The sequence below is a fragment of the Rattus norvegicus genome, chromosome 15 (assembly GCF_036323735.1).
Source record: "Rattus norvegicus strain BN/NHsdMcwi chromosome 15, GRCr8, whole genome shotgun sequence".
NCBI classification, from domain to species: Eukaryota; Metazoa; Chordata; class Mammalia; order Rodentia; family Muridae; genus Rattus; species Rattus norvegicus.
In genome coordinates, this window is record NC_086033.1 from 33,150,195 (window position 1) to 33,175,999 (window position 25,805).

General features: G+C 49.3%; 1 protein-coding gene across 5 annotated transcripts; it reads right to left on the bottom strand.

Annotated features, from left to right (window-relative positions):
* Window positions 1–10,790: 10,790 nt before the first annotated feature.
* On the bottom strand, window positions 10,791–25,438 carry Tgm1 (transglutaminase 1). Of its 5 annotated transcripts, none has more exons than XM_006252014.5 (15): window positions 24,167–25,438; window positions 23,032–23,379; window positions 22,694–22,882; window positions 21,553–21,801; window positions 21,086–21,204; window positions 20,578–20,685; window positions 20,035–20,209; window positions 19,517–19,655; window positions 19,296–19,399; window positions 16,987–17,075; window positions 16,388–16,541; window positions 16,005–16,286; window positions 15,614–15,774; window positions 15,107–15,243; window positions 10,791–11,179 (listed from the first exon to the last, which is right to left on the bottom strand). In XM_006252014.5, the coding sequence occupies exons 2-15, from the start codon at window positions 23,372–23,374 to the stop codon at window positions 10,954–10,956; spliced, it is 2,475 nt and encodes an 824-aa protein (XP_006252076.1). In that variant the 5' UTR covers window positions 23,375–23,379; window positions 24,167–25,438; the 3' UTR covers window positions 10,791–10,953. The 5 variants fall into 5 exon arrangements, with proteins under 5 accessions (XP_006252076.1, XP_008768913.1, XP_038949552.1 ...); XM_008770691.4 differs by having other exon boundaries at window positions 24,076–25,438; NM_031659.1 differs by lacking the exon at window positions 24,167–25,438 and adding an exon at window positions 23,976–24,073 and having other exon boundaries at window positions 10,825–11,179.
* Between the last annotated feature and the right edge of the window lie 367 nt (window positions 25,439–25,805).

Genomic DNA, 25,805 nt, shown 5'->3' on the forward strand with positions numbered 1-25,805 from the left:
GTATTAGCCCCAGTTCCAATCTTGGACGCCACATGTCCCTGCCTGCCTTGTCCGCTGTGGTGTCAAAGCTGGTCTTCGGCAGATTTTTGTTGTTGTTGTTTTCTGTTTTTTTTTTCTTTTCAAAGATGTATTTGTTTCTATTTTATGTGTATTGAGTGTTTTGTCTGCATGTATGCATGTATATGCCTAGTGTCTATGAGCATCTATGAAGGTCAGAGAGGGTATCTGGTCCTTTAGAACTGGAGTTACAGAGTGTTGGGAACTGACATGTATAGTGACAATTTTGGAGTTCTGGTTTCTTTAAAAAAAAAAAAACAAAGAAATTTTATATGTTTTTGTTTTATTAATCTCAGGTGTGGACATGAGGCTGCTTCAGATTGTCCACAGAAGCGGACTGTCATTTGCCTCATGCTCTAACAGGGGCCTGATTTTCCCAGCTGCAGATGGTTTCTGCAATTGTTTGACGTTAGGGATTCTGGGGACTTTTAAGAGGATATGTAAGTACTAGGGCCCCAGAGGCTCTTTAGGCCATTGGTCACGGTTTGTTAAGTAGTCAAGCACAAAGAAGAAACAAAAAGAAGAAATTAGATATCCTGATAGGGAACATCAAACTTCCCCCAAGGAACTGAACACCCCTGATCAGCAGGAAGTAGTTAATAAAGTCAGCCCTTTCTGACCCCTGACTTTATTCAGAGATCTCGTTCTCTCCTCTCTATCCTTCTGTCTCTCTTCTCTAGTGTTAGGGGGTTGAAAAGGTAGAAAAGGGGTGGAGAAGGGTGGAAGAAAAAATAATCCACAAAGTAGCCAAAGACAGCTACTGTCACGTGGATGCTGGAAAAGAAACCTTGGTCCTCTGCATGAGTGGCAAGTGCTCCTAACTGCTGATTGCTGAGCCATCTCCCCCAGCCCCTCTTTGAGACCAAGTCTCATGTAGTTCAGGCAAGTCTGGAACTGGGTATGTACTGAGGATAGCCTCGAACTTCCCATCCTACTTCTGTCTCCAAAATGCTAAGGTCGTAGGTGTCTAGTGCCACGCCTGACTTCCAGAAACTTCTTAACATCAAAGATGGTCAGTCTTCCTCTTCTACTCCTGTTACTATACAAGATTTCTTTTCTGTCTTTTTTTTTTTTCTGAGCTGGGGACCGAACCCAGGGCCTTGCGCTTGCTAGACAAGTGCTCTACCACTGAGCTAAATCCCCAACCCCCTTTTCTGTCTTTTAAAATCACCGTGTACACATATGCTACGATGGACATGTGGAGGTCAGAAGACAAATCTGTGACGTCAGTTCTTTCCACCTACCTTTACATGGGTTCGAGGGATCAGTTCACAGCTGATGGTTCTGCCTGTAGGGTCATCTCACCAGCCCTACAGGCAGATTAGGGGGTTGTGGGGCGAGAGTCTGGGAGGAATTGGGAGCATTCTGTTGTCGTATGTTTATGTAGGTGTCTTTTAGAATTTGTGCTAAGAGTTGTAACTCTCACAAGTGTTTCTTTGGCCCATATATTCCCCATGTCTTCTTAGAGGTAAACATGAAAGCCAGAGTAGGGTGGAGTTGAGCTCCTCTTGTAAAGGGTGGGAGGAGCTAAAACTGGGAATGCCCCCTTTCAAGATTAACTGGGCTTTTAGTGACCTGAGTTGGTGAATTCTCTCCCTCCTTCCTTCCTTCCTTCCTTCCTTCCTTCCTTCCTTCCTTCCTTCCTGCCTTCCTTCCTGCCTTCTCCTTTTTTCTTTTTCTTTCTCTGTCTCTTCTTTCTTTGGTCTTTCTTTTTAAAGATTTATTTATTTTATATGTATGAGTGCACCAAGCGTGAGCCTGGTGTCTGTAGAGGTCAGAGGTCAGCAGCAGAGGGTGTATGATTTCCTGTTACAAATGGCTGAATCCTCATGCTGGTGCTGGAAACTGAACGCCAGTCCTCTAGAAATGCACCAGTGCTCTCAACCACTGAACAACCTCTCCAGTCCCAGGGCTAGCTTCTTTTGAGGGCAGGCCTTGTTATGAGTGGAATGGAACTGCCAGAGGTCCTTTTATTGTGCAGGATTTTATTGTACAGGAGCCAGAAGCGGCCACCTGCTGTAGCCAGGCAGGACTCCCAGTGAAGGGATAGGACACCAACCCACCCACAAAATCTTTGACCCAAAATTTGTCCTACCTACAAGAAGTGCAGGGACAAAGATGAAATAGAGGCTGAGGGAACTGCCAACCAATGACTGGCTCAACTTGAGACCCATCCCATGGGCAAGAACTAATCCCTGACACCATTAATGTTACTCTGTTATGCTTGCAGATGAGAGCCTAGCATAACTGTCCTCTGAGAGGCTCCACCCAGCAGCTGACTGAAACAGATGCAGAGACCCACAGTCAAACATTAGATAGAGCTTGGGGAGTCTGGATTAAGGGACCAGGAGGGAATAGGGATTCCACGGGAAGACCAACAAAGTCAACTAACCTAGACCTTTGGGGGCTCCCAGTGACTGAACCACCAACCAAAGGGCACACATGTGCTGGACCTAGGCCTCTGCGCATGTGTAATAGATGTGCAGCTTGGTCTTCATGTGGGTCCCCCAGTGACTGGAGCAGAGAGCTGCCTGTGGATCCTGTTCCCCTAACTGGGCTGCCTTGTCTGGCCTTAGTAAGAGAGGATGTGTCAGGTCCTTCAGTGACTTGATGTGCCAGGGTGGGTTGGTACCCAGGCAGTCAGGGGCTCCCTCTTATCAGAGCAGAAGTTGAGGGGGATGGAGTTGGGAGAGACTGGGGAGGAGGGCTGTGATTAGTATGTAAAGTGAATAAATAAAGTACTGGGGGGAAAAAAGATTGTAATGAAGCCTAAAGCTGCTGGTGGTAGCTTACATTTTTAGTCCCAGCACTGGGGAGTTAAGAGGCAGGCAGATCCCTGAGTTCAAGACCAGCCTGGTCTACAAAGGGAGTTCCAGGACAGCCAGGGCTACACGGAGAAACCCTGTCTCCAAAAACAACAAAGGAGGGGAAAGAAGCTGAGAGTCAGAGTGTGCACCTTTAGTACCACTTCCTCAGAGGCAGAGGTGGGAGGGTCTCTGGGAGTTTCAGGCCAGCCTGGTCTACACGGGAAGTTTCAAGCCAGCCAGGGCTATATAGTAAAACCGTATCTAAAAAAAAAAAAGAAGAAGAAGAAGAAGAAGAAGAAGAAGAAGAAGAAGAAGAAGAAGAAGAAGAAGAAGAAGAAGAAGAAAGAAAGAAAGAAGAAAAGAGAAAAAGAAAAGAAAAGAAGGAAGGAAGGAAAAGAAAAAAGAAAGTGGGAAGCCCCAGATAGATTTCCAATTTTTTCTTCTCTTTCCTTGCCAAGAAGCCCCAGAACTTTCCTCTAATTTTCACTGAGTAGCTGGGAAATGCTTCCAGAGGTGAAGGCGCCTCCAGCTATTTGTCCCTTGTATTTCATGTGTTCCGGCCCAGTCCTGGAATTGGTTTCCTGCTGCTGAGAAGTTGTGAGAGAGCAGTTTGGGAGAGCAGTTTGCCTTGTACTCACACATTTTCCTTCCTCTCCTTTTTTAGACAAGAGTCTCACTCTATAACCCAGTTTAGCCTGAAACTCTCCTCATAGCCTGGGCTGGCCTTGAATTTATGTCCATCCTCCTGCCTCAGTCTCCCGAGTGCTTAGATTACAGATGTGAGCCACCACAGCTGGCTGGCGTCCATAATTCTGATAATCTACATAGAATTGTTGACCTGTAGTTCATTCCATTTCTATTAATTTTACTATCTTGTGTGTGTGTTTCTCTGTGTCAGGTACATGTGTGAACAAGCCGCAGGAATCTACGCGGAGGTCAAAAGACAATTTTTAGGAACTGGTTCTCTCCTTGCTTCTGTGGGCTCTAGGGATGAAACTCAGGTCTTCAGTCCTGCTTGACAGGCACTTCACCAGCTACGCTTCACTCACCATCTGTGAGTTTCTTCTGGTGGTGAGGCTACTGGGAGCCTGCTGCACTCTATGGCGCAGGGGTCGACTTGACATGGGCACGGAGGGAACGAAGAAAGGACAGAAACACAGACACAAGTACAGAATCTGACACAAGGCTGGAATCTGGTGGGCAGTGTGTGCTCTGATGGACACGCACCAACAATAACAGAAACCCAGTGGGTTTCTTCTGTGGATCCCTGAGGAGGGTTAATTATATACAGCTGAACAAAAAGGCATGCGTAGCAAATCTCCGTAGGAGTCTCTACAGGGAAGTAGTCTACTGCAGTGGTTCCAGAGGACAGACATGGCAGTTAGTACTTTCTGCGCATGCTCAGCATTCACGCGGCCCAAGGGAAGTCTTTGTCAGTTCTTTGAACCTGATCTGAGGAAGGCTTTGCCATTCCCATGAGTCTGAGGCATCAGGTTCCTTAGCATGGCTGTGCTCATGTTGAACCACATAGATTCACTCCAGACTTACGCTCCCTACAGTAACTTCTAAGTTGCTTCCACTGTGAACTGAAAACCAAGTTCTCTTCCCTGTTAGGATTTGCTCCTCCTTCTGGGCCCCACATAGAATGCATGCCATGTGTCTTCATAGCACTATGAGTTCAGACATCCAAGCCAGTGCCCTTAACTCTGTCCTTCCTTCTCAAATCTAATTGATCACCAATCAGTTCTGTCCCTACAGCTGTTAAGCCCACCCTTCTTTTTCACGGTTTCTTCTACTTCGTTTGCTGCCTTTCATCCTGAGGGGACAACACCCTATTTCCAGCCCAACTGCTCTTTGATTTTTTTATTCCTGGTTTCATCAAAATCTGGTAAACTGAAAAACAGATCATATATCCTTATCCTTAACGGAAAGGTCCTCTTTGCATTGGAAGAAAGCACAGGCATGGTAGTCTGTCTACAATTCCAGCACTTTGAGTTTCATGCCAGCCAGGTATGACATGAGATCCCACAGGAAAGAAAAAAAGGCCCAAATCCCTAAAAAGATGGCAAGAGAATTTTTTGCAGTGCTGGCGATTGGACCCAAGGCCTCGTGATGCGTGCTTGGCAAGTGTTCTACCACAGAGACACTCAGGAGAGTGCAAAAAGAACTTGGAATGACCTGGCCAGTCATCTTCCTTATCCCTTGCCTCCATGCTTGCCCAGTGCCGCATGCCATTTTCAGCACACTGCATTCTCCAAGTGCATTGTGTTCTTGTGTTTCTTTTTTTTTTCATCTTTATTAAATTGGGTATTTCTTATTTACATTTCAAATGTTATTCCCTTTCCCGGTTTCCAGGCCAACATTCCCCCAACCCTTCCTCCTCCCCTTTTATGTAGGTGTTCCCCTCCCCATCCTCTCCCTATTACCGCCCTCCCCCAAAGAATCCCGTTCACTGGGGGTCTTGGCAGGACCAAGGGCTTTCCCTTCCACTGGTGCCCTTAGTAGGCTATTTATAGCTACCTATGCAGGTCAGTCCATGTATAGTCTTTGGGTAGTGGCTTAGTCCCTGGAAGCTCTGTGTTCTTGTGTTTCTTTCCCACGCGGCATGGTTCCTTTATCCTCTGCTTCTGGGAACTGCCCCTCCCCGACTTTTGTGGCCCAATCAGTCATTCAGAGATTGCAGAGGACCCAGCTTTGGTTCCCAGTACCCACATGGTGGCTCACAATCATCTGTAACTCCAGTTCCTGAGGACCCGATGTCATCTTCTAATCTCTAGGAGCACCAGGCATGTGCACACAACACAGTACACGTACATACATGTAGGCAAAAAATCCATACACATAAAATAACCTCAGCACATGCGCAGAACCACTCATCGTCCTGTATACTTTTTAATTTATATTATTTATTTTTTGAGATAAGATTTTTCAGTACAGGCTGAGCTAGAACTTGGCTCTGTATCCCAGGCTGGCCTCAAATTTGAAATCTACCTGCCTCTGCCTGCCAAACATTAGGATGACAGGCATGTGCCATTGTACCTCTCCAATCTTCTGGATACTGTTTATATATATATTTCTGAGTATGTGTGAGGGTCATATGCATACTATAGCACTTAGTAGGAGGTTCGAGGACAATGTGACAGTATCAATTCACCCTGGGAGGATCCGGGGATCAAGCTCAGCTGTCAAGCTTGACAGCAAGTACCTTACCCACTGAGCCATCTTGTTGGCCCTTCTGTGTGTGTGTGTGTGTGTGTGTGTGTGTGTGTGTGTGTGTGTGTGTAAAATTGGGAAGCTGCTCTTGGGTGGGTGAGTTTATTGGCTCCAAGGACCAAGTTCAGGGAAGGGGGTGTGGAATAGAGAAAGGAGAGAGAAAGGGGTAGGCACAGAGAGAGGAGGAAGAGGAGGAAGAGGAGGAGGAGGAAGAAGAAGAGGAGGAGGAGAGAGCCTTTTGGATATTTTAAAACATTTTAACTTTATTTAGCATAAAAATCATTAGAAAATAAGTGTTGCTTTTTTAAAAGTTAGTTGCTTTAAAAACAAAAAACAAGCCCATATATCACTATGTAGCCTTGGCTCAATTGTCCTCCTGTTTCTGTTTCTTGGGGGCTTACTTTAAAGGAATGCCCCACCACACCCAGCTACATCAGTTACCTTTTAAAGTCCTGTGAAAACTGCTAATTTAGAGTAAGCTTACTGTTACATCTCAAATCCAGGACAAACAGCTAACTAGGGTACCTATTTAACATGTCGAAGTAAACTGTCAGCTAGGTTTTCCTAGCATCCCTCAGTCCCTAGCCTTTACAGGCTGTGGCCAGTATATTCCATCCCTACCCTTAATTCTTAAGCCCGAGGCTGGGCTGCCCTTCCCTATGTAATCCAGCCATTTTGGCTACACTGGCCTCTGGTCTGGTCTCCTGCCTCTGCCCTCTCCTCTCAGGGTCATGTTTCCTCTGGACTCCCCCAGATGTGTCTGCCTCCAGCTGTGCAGAGGTCTCCCTCATATCTAGGAAACCTTCTCCTCCACCGTACCTAGGAGCACTCATGTCCTCCTTTTTACTTTTTTTTTTAATTCACTTATGAATTGACAGTATGAAAAAACCTGATGCCACCAATACACAACTGGAAGAGTAACTTTTATTCTCCTGCAGTAATTGTCATCTTGGAAGCTGACTGCCTCTGTCTGCTAACCGGGACCTAGTCCTGGAAGCTTCTAGCCTCTGTACGATCTAATCTAGGCCTAGAATGTTTTCAGCCTCTGAGACTTTTTGCTGAATAAGCTCACCCTTTCTAGCTCTTTCTGAACTCTGGCTGGCTGGTCAACTCAGCTGTTCTGGCTTAAACTCCTCTCAGGCTAACTGATTCAAAATGGCTTCTTTCAGCTTCTGACTGCATCATGCTGCTTGGCCTCATGCTACCTTTGGCAATTTGTTCTAATCTTCTAGCTCCTCATTCCATCTTCACATCTGTCTAGCTTGTTCTCTTTCTCTGCAGCCTGGTTCTGGATGACTGTTCCAGTAAAACTACACCCGCCCCCAACCCCGTGCTGCTTCCTGTTTAATCACCTCTCTTTCCTCTCTGTTCTCCAAAGAGTTGGGCATACCTATTCTGTCAAATCTTTCTCTGATTTGTCACTTTTTCTGCCACTCAAGACATTATTTCAAACATTGGTGTATCCCTCTACAAACTAACTTTACCTTCATTGTTTGGGATTCCAGTCAGGGGGATTAAAGGTGTGTGCTAAGGGGCCTGTCTGTATTCCAGCCAGAGTAGCTATATTGCTGGATTAAAATCCTTCTACACATAACATTCCCTGAAAAATACATGGGGGGCTGGAGACATGGCTCCGTAGTCGAGAGCACTTGCTGCTTTAGCAGGGGACCAGTGTTCAGGTCCCAGCACTACATGGTGGTTCACGGCCTGCTCAACTCCAGTTCTACGGCACCTGGCAGTCTCTTCTGATCTCCACAGGTACCAAGCACACACATGGTACACACACATACATGCATTAAATAAGTCTAAAAGAAAAACAAAGACATTTGAGAGCCAGATATGTGAGCTTTTAAATGGCACTTGGGGAACTGGGGCAGGAGGATTGCAAGGTTGAAGCGAGGACAGTGATAGGCAAACTGGGAAGAGAAAATCTGCTAGCAGGCCAACCACACAAAGAATTGGATATATGCTGTGAGGTACAAAGAAAAAGGGGCGGGCTGGAGAGATGGCTCAGTGGTTGAGAGCACTGACTGCTCTCCCAGAGGTCCTGAGTTCAAATCCCAGCAACCACATGGTGGCTCACAACCATCTGTAATAAGATCTGATGCCCTCTTCTGGTGTGTCTGAAGACAGCTACAGTGTACTCACATATATAAAATAAATAAATAAATAAATAAATAAATAAATAAATAAATAAATCTTTAAAAAAAAGAAAAAAGAAAAAGGGGCAAATAGGGATAAGGAGTATGAAGGTGTCGTAATTTTTAAATGGAGTGGTAAGGAGGGTCCCACCAATGTGGACCACACAAAAGTAAATAGGGGTGAAGGAGTAAGACATTGAGGTGTTTAGGGAGGGACTTCTCCAGTAGAGGAGGAAGTCACACACAGATCCTGAAACAGAAGCACAGACAAAAAAGCCAAAGGGCGAAGGTCAGACAAGGACTGAGACTAGAGGGTCACACACAGATCCTGAAACAGAAGCACAGACAAAAAAGCCAAAGGGCGAAGGTCAGACAAGGACTGAGACTAGAGGACAGGAAGGCGCTGGTCAGAGGAGCAAGTCAGAAGAGCTTTGAGGGACACTAGGTTTTGAGCAGAGGGGGATGTGATCTTTCACTGTATTCCGGTGGTGGCCGAGTGGTGAGCAAAGAAAGGACAAGTGGGGAGAATAACCAGGAAGCTCAGCGCAGTGATCCGAGGAAGGGATGGAGACTCTCTGGTGGCTGCAAAGGCAGCGGGCACAGTCAGCCTCAGGGCATAGGTGTGTAAAAAAAGAACCACCAGATTCGCCCAGACTGATGGTAGGCTGCAGAAGAGTGTAACTTCAAGATGTCAAGTGCAAGGATTTGGGGACAGCAGAGCCGTCGTGTACAGAGATCGGAGTGGCTGCAGGAGAATATGACAGAGGCGGAAGTTTAATTTTTGGCCGTATTGCGTCTGGAGTGCTCATCAGACATTTAGTGGAGATAGAAGAAAGTGGTAAATGAACAAGCTTAAGAGCTGGTGGTCCTTACAACCACGAGGAGCGCTAATATTGGGTAGAAAGGTATGGTTGGATAAGAACATACTTCAGGGGAGCCCTGAGTCACTTACCCAGCACCCCACGACTGAAGCCAGAGAAGGCTGGAGCCACAGAAGTTCAAGAGACTCTGAAAGCAGCCTGGAAGCAAAACTATTGTCTTTTCTTCCTCCTCCTCCTCCTCCTCCTCCTCCTCCTCCTCCTCCTCCTCCTCCTCCTCCTCTTCTTCTTCTTCTCCTTCTTCTCCTTCTTCTCCTTCTTCTCCTTCTTCTCCTTCTTCTCCTTCTTCTTCTTCTCCTTCTTCTCCTTCTTCTCCTTCTTCTCCTTCTTCTCCTTCTTCTCCTTCTTCTCCTTCTCCTTCTTCTCCTTCTTCTCCTTCTTTTCCTTCTTCTCCTTCCTCTCTCTCTCTCTCTCTCTCTCTCTCTCTCTCTCTCTCTCTCTCTCTCGGTTTTTTTTTTCTTTTTTCCGGAGCTGGGGACCGAACCCAGGGCCTTGTGCTTGCTAGGCAAGCCCTCTACCACTGAGCTAAATCCCCAGCCCCTCATTTGTTTTGAGACAGAGATTCACTATGTATCTCTAACTGCTTTGCAGCTTGCTGTATAGACCAGGCTGACCTCAAACCCAGAAATCTACCTACCTCTGCCCCAGGAGTGCTAGGATTAAAGGTGTGTGGCTTCATGCCTAGCTGCTTGATGGTTTTGAGGTAGGGTCTTGTTGTGTAGCAGACTGGCCTCAAACTCTTGATTCTCTTGCCTTAGCCTTCTGAATGCTGCCATGCTGTATATATGGAGGTCAGAGGACAACTTGTGAGACTCAGAACTAACTTCCTCCTTTAGTGCAAGGGCCTCAAGTCCAGGTCTTTAAGTGTACCAGGCAGACGCTGTGCCTGGTCCTATATTCCTGAACTATATAATCTCAGAGCTCTTTTCACTTCTGATTTTGAGACTCGGTCTCCCTAAGTTACCCAAGCTGACACTGAACTCACTCTTTATGTAACTCAGGCAGGTACTAAACTTCCTAAACTTCCTAAAGTAGATCCTCCTACTTCCAAGTAACTGGGATCACAGGCCTGTGCTTTCCGTGCCCAATTTAGACCAGAATATTTGAAAATACAGTTTGGGGTACGTGTGGTGGTCATGAAATTAAGCAAGCTTTATCTCAAGGGTAGCTGAGATGGCACCTCCCAGCCACAATTCTCAGAGTGAGAGCCTCAAGAAAGGCCAACCTAGCTGGGGTGATGGCGCACACCTTTTTTTTTTTTTTTTTTCTTTTTTTCGGAGCTGGGGACCGAACCCAGGGCCTTGCACTTGTTAGGCAAGCGCTCTACCACTGAGCTAAATCCCCAACCCTGATGGCACACACCTTTAATCCCAGCACTCAGGAGGCAGAGGCAGGCAGCTCTTTTGAGTTCGAGGCCAGCCTCAAGTACACAGAGTCAGTTTCAGGACAGCCAGGGCTACACAGAGAATCCCCTTGGTCTTGAAAAACCAAAAGGAAAAAATGCACAAACCTCCAGCACAGTGCGACTCCATACTTTTTTTTTTTTTTTTTTTTTTTTGTTCTTTTTTTCCCCGGAGCTGGGGACCGAACCCAGGGCCTTGCGCTTCCTAGGCAAGCGCTCTACCACTGAGCTAAATCCCCAACCCCGACTCCATACTTCTTGACCTAGATAGGCAAGAACACTAAACAGCTTCTTCATTAAAAAACGGTTTATTATCAGCACAGGTAAAGAGTAACAGCCTCCCCGGGTGCCCCAGCCTTCTTGTCCGAGCCAGGGGAGCTACTTTATGGTAGGACCCCATCTTGGGGCAATGTCCTTGTTCATCTGATTTCAGTCCTATTGCTCCTGGCCCAGGGCTAAGCTCCACCTCGAAATGCCATAGGTATGTTCTCCCCGGAGCGACTGTCACCTACAGCCTCTGAGAAACCTCTGCCTCCAGAGGATGGGGCCACATCCACTTGAATGACACCGTGTACTTGGGAAAGCTGTGGACTGTCCAGACTGGCAATGAGCTGGCGGGGGCCTGGTCGCACAGGAACAAATGTCTGGCGCAGTGTAACCGTCTCGTTACCCCCGATGTCCCTGTAGACAGAGACAGTGTCATGAGCCTTGTCTAAGGGTAGAGTCAAGCAAGGACTGACCCAGAGTGGCCAGGAAGAAAACAAAAGCAAGAGGTGAAGTCATACAGGCATTTCTGGGTTCCGCTGGAGTCTACACCCACAACCGGGACAGAGCCTCCACCCCAGGTCACCTCCACACAGCTTGATGGCACCTACACACCCAGCTGCCTGCACTGAAAAATCTCCCCAGCACCTTGCCTCGTCCCTTCCTCTCCCACCCAGACAGAGAGTGCTGGTGCTCTGCACAGTAGCCTGGACCACTTTCTTTCCACTGTCCCTGGTCGCAAGCACCCCATCTCGCTAGGGTGTCAAGGCCAAGGGCATTTTAGAGCAAGACCTGGAGGCCCAGCAGGGATCCCAAAGGCTTTCAGTTTTGCCAGAATAGCAAGCTAAAGAAATCTACCCAGTTGTCCTCACAAAGAAGGAACAACTTCATGTACCGAATTAACGGAAGGCTGTTATCCGGGGGGAAAAGGTTGTCCCAAGCAGGGACAATCAGCAGTTTTAAAATGACATGTGTTCTCATATCTCTGTGTATATGTATGTGACAGCAACACCTGTGCCTTTTCCTCAGGGAGCTCTGAAACTGTATTCCCGAACACCCCTGGGAATCTCGGGTTTTCTACACTCATCTCATCTTTTCCCTAGCCTGCTAATCACTGGGAAGCGAACTAAATCCCTCAAGGGCTGGGCATCCCTGGCACTTACTGAAAGAGAAGTCAACTCCCTAACCTGACATACAGGCTCACTCTGACTCAGCTCCCACCCTGGTGCAGCTGCATCACCCCCACCATTCTTCCTGTGGACCAGCCCCACTGAGTATCTCTCCTTACTCAAACTCATTCCATCGCATTCCGCAGGGTTGGCTGTGCCTGCCCTGAGCTCCTAGCTCTGTCTCTTCAATTCCTATTCTTTCCCCAAGTCCTAACTCGCACCCCACCCCAATATCTCCTGTCCCCAAGAAAATGAATCGTTTCTTTTTCTGGGCATTTCCTTCAACCTACATATTTTATTCTTTTACTTATTGGGTTTTTTAGAGGTCTCGTGAAGCTCAGACTAGTCTCAAATTCACTATGTGGCTGAGGCTAGCCTTGAACTTTCAACCCTCGTATCTCTGCCTCTCAATTACAGTACTACAATTACAGGCATTTACCATCCCACCTGACATACTGCGTTTTAAGTATGAACATGGTTGCACTTATATGAATTCTATTCGTGGCTGTTAGAATATCTCCTGATTCTTCCTAAACCTGCACTTCTGATTGCTAGTTCAACCCATGCTTGCCTTAGGATTCCTTTTTGGCACTAGACCCATGAAGTAGTCCACCTAGGGAACAAGCCAGCATCTCTAATTTTGAAGATGAGTGTTCCTTGGGGCAAAACACTCAGGTTGGAGGCTGCTTCTGAGGATTCCCTGGACCTAACTAGTGGGTCTACCAGTTAGCTGTGTGGTCTTAGACGACTACTTCTTTGGTCCTCACTTGCTCTGGTTCATAGCACAGGCATGAATCAAAGTGAGATGAGGTGGTCAGATGGTTTCTGAAGTGTTCCGATAGGAAGCAAAATTAAGTCTATAACAGGTTGTGGTTTAACAGGACTGGCCACATGTTTGTGTCCTTGATTGTTTTCCTTAAAGGTTGCTTAGCCTTACAGCAGCCTTCAAAAGTCTACTATAATTTTGTTGTTTTATTTCAGAAGTTAACCTTTATATTACAACCACTAACATTATTTCTGCCCCACTCCCCCTGCAAAAAAAAAAAAAAAAAAAAAAAACCTTGCTATCTCCTTTCAAAGTGGGAATGTCAGAATGCTATCTCCTTTCAAAGTGGGAATGTCAGAATCTCCCCAGACTCATTCTGGTAGCTCAGGGAAGACCCTTGCCACATTACTTGTTCTTGTTTGGTTTTTGGAGACAGGGTTTCTCTGTGGAACAGAGCCCTTGCTGTCCTGGACTTACTTTGTAGACCAAGCTAGGCTCCAACTCACAAGGCCCTCTTCCTCTGAAGGGGTGGTACTGAAAGCAGGAGCCACCATGCCTGGCTCACCCCACCTCCCCCCACCCCCCCACCCCAGTTTTTGAGTTTAAGCTGAGAGCAAGTCAGCAGCTAAAGCTAGGCTGACCCTCAACTGCTGCCTGGTAATGAAACTGCCCTTGGCAATAGATATTCTAGATCTCTCTCTCTCTCTCTCCTCCGCCCTCTCCTGCTCCATCCCCCTCCATCCCTCACAGGTAGATACAGGCACCTATGTCTCCTTTGTGTTGTACATAATTTCCAAATGATCTAGACATTAATATCTACTTGTTTGTTTCCCTTAGTAATTAATCTTTAAATGGCTTTGGCCTTGTCTCCTTTCAAGAAGGATATAAGCCACTAAAGATTTAGAGAGTGTGATTCTGGTTCTGGGGGAAATTCCCAAGCCTCCCCAGTGACACAGTCAACTGGAGGAGTGAGTCCTGGAATGTTTATTTAGAGGCCAGTCACCAGGCTAGGGTGTCATGCCAGGTGGTATAATTGCCTTCCATACCACAGCCTTTGATGTGTAAATGAGAGGCAAAGTAACACCCATTTTGGAATCTGAAGCCCTCAAATGAGAGGATGAGGGTAGGGCAGAGACTGTGCAAGCTCTCTACGGAAGAAAGGCCACCTCTCCTCTCACCAAGCACAGTGGTCCTGTCCTTCTAGTGGGGGCAGCCCAAGAGCCACTGGGCCTGATGTGCCTGGCAAGGGTGTATGCATCTAGGGAGCCTAAGACTGAAGATTCCTTCCACTGTGGTGTGAATGTCCCAGGGCACATCTTACACCCTGTCACCTGAACTGCTTCAGGCCCTTATAGGGTTTATCTCCTGCTGCTTTGTGATGTCACAGCCCCTGAGTCCCAGGCTCTGCCAAAGAACAAGACAATGCACTCATCTTTGGCTTCATAACAAAAGTAGTGGCTACCAGCATAAGGTCTGAAGGGAAAGGTAGGCTAGGGTCCTTTATCCTACACTTTCTCACAGCCCCTCTCTTAGAACAGGATGCCCACCCCTTCAGGAGAAAGCTGGTTTCCTCTGCCTTCTCCTCCCCTCCATGTTTTTCCTGAGAAGGATGAGGGACACACGTCTGTGACAGAAATAGGCTCAGGAACATAAGTGCTGTGTACCCTCCTTGCGTCCGGAGCCTTACCCAGTGGAGATCAGATCCAAGCTGGCAGAGACCCTGAGAATTCAGGCTCAGTTCTCACCCCACACACTGTGCAGCAGACCCTGGGCAGTCTGTGCCACCGAAGGGGAAAAGCTTGCCCTTCTGAGCTGTGGGATGAGACTACTAGCTTTCCCACTTATACAGTGGGGATGGTGATGGTGACTGCGGAGACTGCTATACCAAAGGCTGGACCAACTAACCAGAGGCTCTGTCATCTTCACTGGACAACTGAGCCCACACCTGCTTGGAAGAGATGAAGGCGCCTGGCCAAGGAGATCCAGTCAAGAGCAGCGGAGCAGGGGCTTGAACCCAAATCTTTAGAGTGCCACAGCTCTCCTTTTAATTATATGATGGTCTCTGATGCCCTGCAAAGGGCCTGCACGATCTCCAAATGAGATAACCCTCCTGAAAGCGCATGGTCAACACTTCTGCATTTGGCAAATGTTAGGGATGGGCTACTAATGATTTCCGTGTGAGTTTCAGCTCCCTAATTAACAGGCGAGGCGGGGCAGGGACACAGTGCAAAGTGAGCCGCTCAGCAAGTCTCGAACAATGGTCAGGCTGAACTGGCCTCAGGTGCCAGAGCCTGCCAGCTGCCCCCAAGCTGCTCTGTGGGGTCCTGACCAAAAAGGAGAAGCAAACCTGAGGCTCAGGGTAGCCTGGGTGAAGGGGAGGGTTCAGGCAGAGTTAGAGGTCAGACTCACCCAACATTGAGGACCTTGGGTCTCTGTAACCCAGAACCTTCGAGCCGGAAGACAACGTTGGTGAGGGTGATAGGCAGGGGGTTCTTGAACACGATCTGGACTTCACATTCCTGGCCAACTACTGCAGCTCCCAGTAACTGAGTGAAACAGAGATCCATCCCTTATCAGAGGCCCCAGCCAGCCCATACTTAGCACTCAAGGGGGAAACGCATTAGGATTGAAATCTCGCCAAGTCCCACATTTCTGTCCTTCAGAAATGTCTTCCTCCTCAAAACTCGAGGAGGAAACTCCTATCCATTCTACAATTTGAGTATGAAACAGAATTGGACCTGAGAATCCATTTTATTGATGAGGAAACTAAGGTCAGGTCTGGACCTTAACCTTCTCCTAAAAGGCTCATCAGGGTAACTTGTTTCAGGCTTAAGGTTCTCCCCTTGCCCACAATTTCCCTTAGCCTCAGGCTCTGGCTCCCTATACACCCCATGAGTCCCAGAAAGCTGTACTCACTGTCAGAGAGAGGTCTGGGGTGCGCAAACGGAAGGTGTGTTGCTTGGCTAGTACCTGCCCACTCTCCTTGACATGGCCTGAGACATTGAGCAACATTGCCCCCTGGTCCACAAGGTGGGGCTTGTATTCCTTGTAGGCCACAGGCATGGCCACAGTGTCCGCTGGGAAGAAAATGCATGGTAATCACAAGCCTTCTTCCCCAGAACTGCCTGTTGCTGTAGGGCCTCCAATGTCCTAAGCCATGGTATTTGGACACCCAGGGGTGGGGCCGGGGAGGGAGCACCATCTAGGGGTGGGGCCGGGGAGGGAGCACCATCTAGGGGTGGGGCCGGGGAGGGAGCACCATCTAGGGACAGGGAAGGGAGCACAGGACTGGGGAAGGACCACTTACAGGCTCCTGGGGCTAATACCACTTCTTTCTTGGTCTCCTTGAAGGTAGGCCCAGAGACACCAGTGTAGTAGGTGACACAAAGGTAGAGGTGCAACTTCACAGTGCGTCGGCTACTGCCACGATTGGTCAACACCACAGAGACAGTCAGATCCTGCCCCATCACAGCATCCTGTGCCTCCACCTGCATTGCCACATCCTCAGCAGAGTCCCGGGTGGCATACACATTAGGTTTGCTGCCATGGGCCGCAGCCTTTTCCACAGCCTTCCTCTCTGCTTCTGAGCCTGGGGGTTGAGGTCAAAGGTGAGGTTGAGCTCTGGCTGGGGTAGGCAAATGCTCTATAGGAGCCCTCAGGCTGGAGCTGGCTGGGTTAGGAGAATGTTACCTTCTGGGTGCTTATAGATGTGGGTGATGTCCTCTCGCATGTTGGAGTTGATCGCCTTTGTGACAATCAGTGTGCCAATGGCTTTCTCTTCCACATACACGATCTTGAAGCTGCCGTCATCCTGCCGCTGCCAGTATACCTTATCACTGTTTACCTATGGGGAGCAAAGAATAGCAGGACTGAGGGGCCAGGGAGACAGGTGAGGGAGACCCCAGTACCTTCCCTCAACCCCAGGGGCTGCAGGCAGGGCCAACCAGCCATGCTCTGAAAGCAGGGGAAGAAGTATGTCTAGGAGGCTCCTGGTAGCCCATTTGGGCATTAATAACAGTAATTCCTTGTGCTTATTCGCTGGCTTTACAACTAATGAAACAGCCCCATATCCATTATCCCTTTTGATCCTGAGGACAGGAAGCAAGGCAGCCATGATTATCTCCTTTTTACAGCTGAGGAAACTAAGACTCTAGAATGAGTGACTTGCCCGAGGTTACACAGCTAGTCAGTCAGCGGGGAAGGCAAGACCAGAGTGCTCAGGACTGAGGCCAAGGCTCTGGTCACTCCAGAGTGTTTGCTAGAGGAGGCACCCAGAGCCCAGCCCTTACCTCGGCAAAAATGAAAGGTGTGTCATACTTCATGTAGACTAAGCCATTCTTGATGGACTCCACTGAACAGGGGCCACAGCAGAAGATGCCTGGGAAGTGAAGCAGGTGTTGGGTCTAAGAAGGCCAAGGGGGACCTCTTGTCCTCTGATCAGAGACCACACAAGGGTCCAACAGCAGCCACCCAGAGGGCAGGGTGGGATTGGGAGGGGCCTGTGGACAGCCTGACTTGATAACCAGGTTGTCAGCACATTCTCAAGCTGGTAAGCTGCATTGTCAGAGTACAGGACACCCTCCCCCAATCTTTCGTCACAATCAGTTCAGGGCCTATAATGGTTCTGGTTGGCTGAGAGAGCAGCAGCAGCACCATGCTCCTTCAGAAACACCTCAGCTTGGCAGCACCCTCTGATTTCCTGACTGGGAGGTAGAAGGGTGGTGGGCAAGAAGAGACTGTCCCTGTACTCGGGAGGGCTCCCTACAGAGGCTGAGCTGGCTGGAATGAGCAGGCAGGGGCAGAGGTGTACACAGGAAGTGAGGGCCTTCCAACAGGAAGGAATCTTAGCACCTAACGCTCTGGCCTCCTTTTACAGATGGGGAAACAGGCTCGGCCAGTGCAATGGAAAAAGCTTCTACTTACTGAACGGCTGTAATGTTGTAGGCATGCTACATGATAAATGGTGTCCATTTAATTCTCCCAACTACACCATATGGACTACGGTACACACACACACACACACACACACACACACACACACAGAGAGAGAGAGAGAGAGAGAGAGAGAGAGAGAGAGAGAGAGAGAGAGAGTACTCTATACAAGAACACAAAACACAAAGGAGTAAGGTACTTCCTTGCCAATATCACTCATCTAAGAAGTAATCATGGACTGAAGCCCTAGCCATCCTGTCAGAGCTTCTGCCTGACGCCTACCCCATTACTTCTTAGAGCCGGACCAGAGATCAAGACTTCAAGCCTTGCTACCACTACAAGCATTGCTAGGTTATGCAAACCAGCACACATTTTACATAGATGATTGACAGGGAGGGGTCTGGGAAATGGCCTGAAGAAAGTAAGTCAGCCCAAGGCTGTCTGACTCTGAGAAGGCAGAAGCGCCAGAGGGAAAGGAGGCTGTGTGAGCAGAGCAGAGAGCAGGGCCACTGCTGTGGAGACAACATATGTGGATTCAGAGAAGAGACAAATGGTTGACAGGCCATGTCGCCCCAGGTCATGTCTGATGGTTACAGAGCTGTTTTCTGTCTGAGTCCTGATTTCTCTATATTGTACATGAATGCACTGAACAGGGGAACAAAAAGAAAGGGAGCTAGGACTCATTCTGCTGGAGATCCAGACAAAGCCATTCTGCTTCCGAGAGTCACCATTCAACCTCCAAGAGCCACGGCCATTCATCATGTGTTCCATGGAATTTTGTTCCAAACATGGGTGTCCATAGGAATTACCAGGGGAACTTTTTTTTTGTTTCTTGGTTCTTTTTTTCGGAGCTGGGGACCGAACCCAGGGCCTTGCGCTTCCTAGGTAAGCGCTCCCAGGGGAACTTTTGAAATAGAGATTGAAAAATGGACGCTGAACATGCTCAAAGCCCCACATTCAAAACCAGTTCTGGGAAGAACTAGATATATACTACCAGATCCTACTGTTGGAAATTCCCATGGATCAAGTTTGATGGTAAGAGTTTGAATAGGCACCTCCCAAAATAGAAATTTACTTTAAAGACATCTAAGAGAAAATAAGCAACTTTTATGTATTATCTTACTCAATTCAATACTGTTTTTTCCTTCTATTCATGCATTTATTACTTACAATTCTTTTCTCTGAGTGTGTGTGTCTTTTAACTAATTATATCTGGGATATATAAGTTAAAAAGCAAATAAGAATTGGGTGGTGGTAGTGTGACCTTCAATCCCAGTACTCAGGAGGCAGAGGCAGGCGAGCCTCTGAATTAGAAACCAGCCTGGTCTACAGAGAGAGTTCCAGGACAGCCAGAGCTACACAGAGAAACCCTGTCTTAAAGCAAAGCAAACTAAACAAATGGGAAAAAAGCAAGTAAGAATAATAAGCTTCTCAGGAGAAGGAAACTTCTTACTGAATATTCTTGAATCTCTTTACATTAAACATTATAAATTAAAAAATAAAATTAAGTAGCTAAAGAGAGGAAAATGAACTGATGGCATCATGGTGGTTCAGTTGGTAAATCCACACAATGAGCTATAGATTTGGTTCTCCAGCCAAGTCCTGGGCTAGCACTCAGGGCTTGGAGGAGGTGTTCGGAATAGGTTTTGGGCAAGGCCTGCCTTACCACTGCTGGTCTCCTGGGGTGTGGCATCCACAACCTGCCACCCATCAAAGCCTGAGGGCAGATCTGGCCTCTTCATCCAGCAGTCGTTCCACACGTGGAAGTTCCTAGAGGGGCGTGGAGGGAGCTCTGAGTCTGAGGGTCCCACTCAGGTCCTCCCAGGTCCCATCCCCACCATGCCTCCGCATTCAAGCCCCGGGTCATCTTTAGGGCACTGTGCTCACCAAACAGAATCGTGGTTCAGGTGCTCCAGTGGCTTCATGTTCTCATCAAAATAAATGTCCATAGTGAGGGACGTGTCCGTGTCGTGTGCAGAGTTGAAGTTGGTGACAGTACGGGTAGCAAGGCCCAGACATCGGAGCACTGCGGAGGAGGCAGGGTTAAGGGTTGGAGTGGAGGTTGTCCGTGGGTGTGGGAGCAGCAGGAGCAGCAAGAAAGGGCGTTGAGTTTGCCAAGCTCAGAGGAACCACAGGAGTTAGGGGTCAGAAGGCCCAGGTGGTCTTTGGGCTGCAAAGCACTGTGGGTTACAAAGCCTCCTACTTGGCACCGAACTTGACTCCGGCTCCTTTTTTCTCTCCCGTGGGCCTCTCTCAGTTGCTGACACTAATTAATGATAATTAAGGCCATGCTATCGTCCACCCTTAGTGGCACCCCATCCTGTAGCTAAAGCCGGGCTGTGCAGAAATAGAACCCTCCCCTCCTTATAGAGTCCGGGCTGCTCCTAGTCTATTCCCTTTACTACCTGTGGTGGTCACACCGGCAAAGACCCAGCATTGGCCATAGGGGACGGAATAGCCGGTGCGTAGGTAGCTAAGCAGGATCTCCACACTGCCCACCCACGCTGAGGGATTGGTGCCTCGAGAGTAGTCGCCAGTCCAGTTCCCAATCAGAACTCCATTGTCATCCAGGGAGTTCACCTGCCCAGGAAAAGATAAGGTGTGGCTGATTGGGGGAGGGGCTCAAGACCTTCAGGATTCCCCAGCCCCTCACGTTGCAACGTCAAGACCAGGACGTCAACTTAAACCCGCCCACCCTTCCCCTAACCCATCTGCCGCAACACTGGAATGTGAACACTGGGTGTGCCAAGTTTGGGGTTTGGCCATACATTCCAAAGGAGCCAGAACAGAAACAATGAAAGGTGGGGTGGGGTACAGGCCAAGGAGGGAAGAGAAGGGGTGAAAAGCCTTTCCCTCAATACCATCTTCAGGGGCAGGGATGGGAAATCCATAAAGGGCGGGGCAGGAAGAAACCGATGGATAGGGCTTAGAGATACAGGGGTGCCCACCATGGCAGAGACGACCCGAGAGACACTGACTGGGTCCCCGCGACCTCCATATGGCATCCCCCTCCGATCCAGAATGTACAGGCAGGCATCCAGCACCCCATGGTCAAACTGGAAGGCAGTAGGGCAGAGAGGTAAGGACAGCTCCTTGAGTGATGCTCAAACCACAGGCTAGTGTTAGTCCACCATGCCCTTCGTTTCTATTTCCCTTTAGTGAGTGCACAAGACCAGTAGCAGCACACAACTTCAATCCCAGCACTCAGGAGTCAAAGGCAGGTAGGTCTCTGTAAGTTCGAGGCCAGCCTGGTCCACAGAGTGAGTTCCACGAGAGATAACACTACACAGAGAAATCCTGTCTCAAGAAACCAAAAGAGGAGAGAGAGAGACAGAGAGAGACAGAGAGAGAGACAGAGAGAGACAGAGAGAGACAGAGAGAGACAGAGAGAGACAGAGAGAGACAGAGAGAGACAGAGAGAGACAGAGACAAAGAGAAAGAACAGGCCAGCCATACCTGGCCATAATTCCAGGTCCGTTCGCCAATCTGTGCTTCTGTCCCATAGTAGATTCTTCCAGACTCATTAAGCACATATTCTTGTCGCCAGTCTTCGTGGTCCACATACACTATGTCCTCTGTATCCCCAGGAAACAAATTGCAAGTCTTATCCATTTTCTTCAAGGGCCCTGCCTTCCCCTCAGTCAGGTCTGCAGAACTCATCATACCCACAGGGGGAAAAAATGGGGGTAGGGATGCTTCTAGCCTGACAGGACTGCTCTAAGGAAGGATGGTGAGAAAGACTGGCTGTGGCTTGGGCCCTTTATCAGAAGTGAACTGGGTCTCTTTTCTACAGTGGGCCTCAGTCTCCTCTCCTGGACAATGGGTGTCTTTTCCTATGACCAGATGCCCAGACACCCACCTGGGAGCTCAGGAAAGGAAGCCCTGACTCACCTGCCCTCTGCTCTCGACCCCGGCTGGCTTACCTGGACACCAGGGATTGAAGAGGATGTAGATCTCATTGCGGGGGTCAAAGGGCAGCTGGAACTCGCCAGCCTCTGAGCGTGTACGGACAGTGAATTGAAACTTGCCAATGATGGCATTAGGGGAGGTGTGGACGCGCAGGGTTAGGTTGTGTCCATTGGTCTTAGTCACTTGGGCCTTCCAGCCACCGCTGCCTCCCTTACCCACTGGGATGATCACGTGGGTGCCCTTGCCCACCTCAGGATTGTTTCCTAGAGAAACAAGATCAGCAATTGGGCAGTGAGAGAGTTGCTCCGGAAGTGGGAGAGAGACTAAGATTTCATTCAGCCCCACCCAAAATGTCCGTGAGCCAATTTATGTGTCCCTAAGTAAGGTTACCACATCAGTCTGTGACAATCGTCCTTAGAGTGGCTTGGTGGCCGCCCCATGCTCTCCTACTTGTCAGGGCAGAACCCTAGTTCAACATCCCAAACCTGTTCCCCTGAAAATGAACTCTAGTAGGGAGGGAATACTGGGGCCATTGTCACCCACTGTCCTATGGGACTGAAGGGGAGAACTGAGCCAACTCCATTTGCCCCATAGGAAAAACACTCCAGACACTAAAGGGCAGAGTGGCTCCCTGGGGTCACAGCTTCTAGAGCCCAGAGCATTTCTGGAGGTGATAGGGGGTACCTGGGAAATTAGAGGCTGGGGTGTGCATGGCTGGGCTGTAATCAAAGGGTTAGAAGAGTCACCCGCCCCCAGCAGCTACATAATCACCAGGCTGGGCAGTCAACGGTCACCAGGCAACATGGTGAGGGAGGCACCTGTCTTGAGCCATGAGATAGAGAGGCAGAGAGATTGTTACATGGGGGGCTAGGAGGATGAACCAGCAAGACCCAGAAAGAAGGGCACGTGGAGTCAACTGTGCTGAAGGAGACACAGAGGCCAGCTCAATGAGACAGTCGCCCCTGGAGGCTTGAAGAAACTGCAGCAGCACGTCCTTCCCGAGAGCACCACTAGGGGAGCACTATGAGTCAGGCACCAGCCTCTTTGGACAGAGGTGAGGAGTGACAGGGAGGAGCCTAAAGACCTCTCTAACCTGACGCCAGCCCTTCAACAAGTCTGGGGGGCTTTCCCCTTCCCATTCCAGGCCCCACTCACCGATGAGAAGCTCAAGGGCAATGCGATCAGAGGACTCATACTCCCGGTTCAGGAAGAGGATTATGTGGAAGGGCTGCCCACGGCGCAAAATTAGCTCGTCATATTCAAACTCATCGGTGTGGTGCTCTCGGCGGTTCTGGTCTGATCGCGAGCACAGCAGATCTACACCATTCACAACCAGCATTCCCTCTGTAAAAACCACATCCCTGGGTCAGTGAAGAGTCCACCAGGAGCCTAGACCCTCCTCAGACGTCTTTCCGCCCCCTTTAGAGATGCCAGGATAAACGTTAGGTTCGATAAATGTTCAGCTCTAAGCTAAGGTGTGTGTGTAGTCTCACCTCGGATGGTGCCATCTCCAGCTGCATTCACACCACTGCCCCGAGACTCAGGTCTTCGGCCACCTCGAGAGTCCCTACCCCGAGAGTCCCCACCCCGGGAGCCTCCACCCCGGGAGCTGGTCCCTCGGCTTCTGGAGCCAGAAGGTTCGGGTCCCCAGTCATCATCAGCTCTGTTCCCGCAGGAGCAGCAGCCACAACAGCGAGCCCAGAAGGAGCGGCCTCCTCCTCGGCGGGAGCGCGAGCTTCTGTCTGGCTCTGGCTCTGGCTCTGGCTCTGGCGACGGTGTCGTGGGCTGCCAGGGGCTCCTACCCCAGCGGCCCACGTCTGAGCGAGGACCTTCCATTGTGCCTGTGTAGAAGAGACAGAGGGTGCTCATCCATTCAGATCTCCTGTGCCTGAGATGCCCACTCACCCAAAAACTCTACCCAGAGAAATTGCTTCAGTACCAGTTAGGTGGCTGGGATCATCTCATTCTAACCCTGAGATGCCCCAAAGGCCCTATTCAGTCACCCAGAAAAAGCACCTCATACTGCAGAGAAAAACCTTCACTTCACCTTGCTATAGATATAGACACTCTCAAATCATATTCAAAAACAGATGTCCAGTGGAGAAACCCTTGAGGATCCCTCTAAGGAAATGCAGTTCCCTAAGAGAACACCTGCCACAGTCCCAATCTCCAAACCCTGTAAGGTCTCTCCACCTGCTGGCTTCTCAGTTTAGAGGTCCAGCCTCTAGAACTATTTCTTTTCTTTTTTTTTTTTTTTTTTTTTTTTTTTTTTTGGTTCTTTTTTTCGGAGCTGGGGACCGAACCCAGGGCCTTGCGCTTCCTAGGTAAGCGCTCTACCACTGAGCTAAATCCCCAGCCCCTAGAACTATTTCTTAATAGAGTTCTTTCCATAAGCAAGTAGGAGGCACAGCGGGCAGAGTCCCCCCACATTCCTCACGTTAGGGCAAACTTCAGGCAGGACCGCGGAGAGGGCACAGCAGGCGTAAGCAGAGATTGGCCCCAGGAAAATTGGGTCTCAGCCCACAGCAGGTACGCACTGGAGATCGGTCCTTTCTGGGCTGTTTGTCCCTTGACAGCGAAGGCCCGCTGTGGCTCAGCACTACTGAGGTGTAAGTTGGAGCTTCTCACCTGGCAGCGGTGTTGATGATGGCACCACCAGGTCCCGGGGCCCGGGTGGAGCAGGTCAGGGCGTTTGGGACGGGACCAACAGGCTGGACGTAGCCACGCGAGTGGAAGGTGTAGGGCGGGTCCGTGAGTAGTTTATGAGGGGAGGGGAGGCGGGGCTGAGCTTCTGGGAAAAAGGGAAGATAGTTGCTTCATCCCTCCTGTCAAGAGGCCAGTCTCTGGGGGCTGTCCCCTGGTAGGGACGGGAAAGTCTGACTCCACCCACCTTCTCCTTTCTAGGAACTGAGGTCATGCTGGGGGGTTGGGGGGGGGATGGTCCCAGTCAAAGTTCTGTCAGACCTGGGGCTGAGGTAAAAAGGGAAGGTGTTTGGTGACAGATCCCATACCAATTTGATTCTTGCCACACTAGGTGTTCAGAGAGCAAAAGAGAAGGGATCTTCTTCCACTCACAGCCCTGTAGGGCAGATTGTTTCCAAGCTGGAGATGCATACTTTTGTTCTCACAGGGCCCTGCTGACAAGCTGTCTTGCAGCACTCACCAGGCTTGGCCTGGTGAAACTGGTCCCTTGGACTGGAACTCCTTTTGCCTAGGAAGGTCCCAGCACCTCAGGGCTGCAGACAGATGACATCAGCATCCAGGCTCTCAAACTGGCTCCACCTGCCAGTCCCTGACCAGCCAGCTCTACCGGGTCTTCTCACGCCTCTCGGCATACTACACCCCCATCTGTCTCTGTGTCTAGTTGTTCCACAGCCCCCAGTATGAGTGGGCTGTCCCTCTGGTCCTTCTAAGTTTGAGATTAAGGGGGTCACAAGAGAAATGATGTCTTGTTTCCCCCTCCCAGCTTGCAAGTTTTGGGAAGGCTTAGGTCCTTGTGTTCAGACCTGGGTGGACAGGGGCCTCCTCCCCAGGCTACCTGGTGTTCCCTTCTTTCCCTGAGACTGTCTCATCAGCTGGAGGTGAGCATTTCCCCTCATTTGCAGCCTGGAATTCTTCCTGAGAATCCAGACTGACCGGCTCCAGGAACCTACCCTCTGTACTTCGCAGCTCCAGTTCTGGGTGAACCTTCAGAGATGTCATTAAAACAGCCCCAAGGCAGAGAAGAGCCAGACATCTTTAGGGAGGCTCTCTCTCTGGCCCTGTCCGTGGCACCGCCAGTCAGGGCTCCCCACTCCATCCCATTGGTATTTTAGCTCTATCTGTGGGCCATGATCAAAGATAGTGAAAATAGGATTTGGCAACAACGACAACAGCAGCAGCAACAAGACAAAGCAGCATACTTGGCAGCAACCTGTTTGGAAATGTATCCTGTACATAGGTATCTTGGGGAGTAAGAACAGAAGCTCCAGGATCTACATAGACACTGACTTTTTTGGTTTGTTTCGAAATGGTCTCACATAGAGCCCAGGTAGACTTTGAGCTCACGGTAATCCTCCTGCTTCAGCCTCCCAGTTGCTGGGATTACAGAAGAAAGCCGACAGACTAAGTAAGCATTGTGTGAGTTTTCCCCCCCTGTTCAGCTGGCAAGCCCTGGAACCTACTCAGGATTTGTGCCACTTCCAACACATACCACTGGAAACCAAAATTCAAGGCAGGTATGTGGTGGGTCAGCCAAAGGGCTACACTCTGAGAGTGTTTGTGTATC

Bases quoted from the DNA above. Each gene is read 5' to 3' on its own strand.
- Tgm1 (XM_006252014.5), bottom strand. From the start codon at position 23,374: ATGGAAGGTCCTCGCTCAGACGTGGGCCGCTGGGGTAGGAGCCCCTGG. The intron at 20,686-21,085 runs GTATGGCTGGCC...ACTGCCTTCCAG, and splicing joins GGACCTGGAATTATGGCCAG to TTTGACCATGGGGTGCTGGA. The intron at 20,210-20,577 runs GTGGGCACCCCT...TTTCCTGGGCAG, and splicing joins CTCGGGTCGTCTCTGCCATG to GTGAACTCCCTGGATGACAA.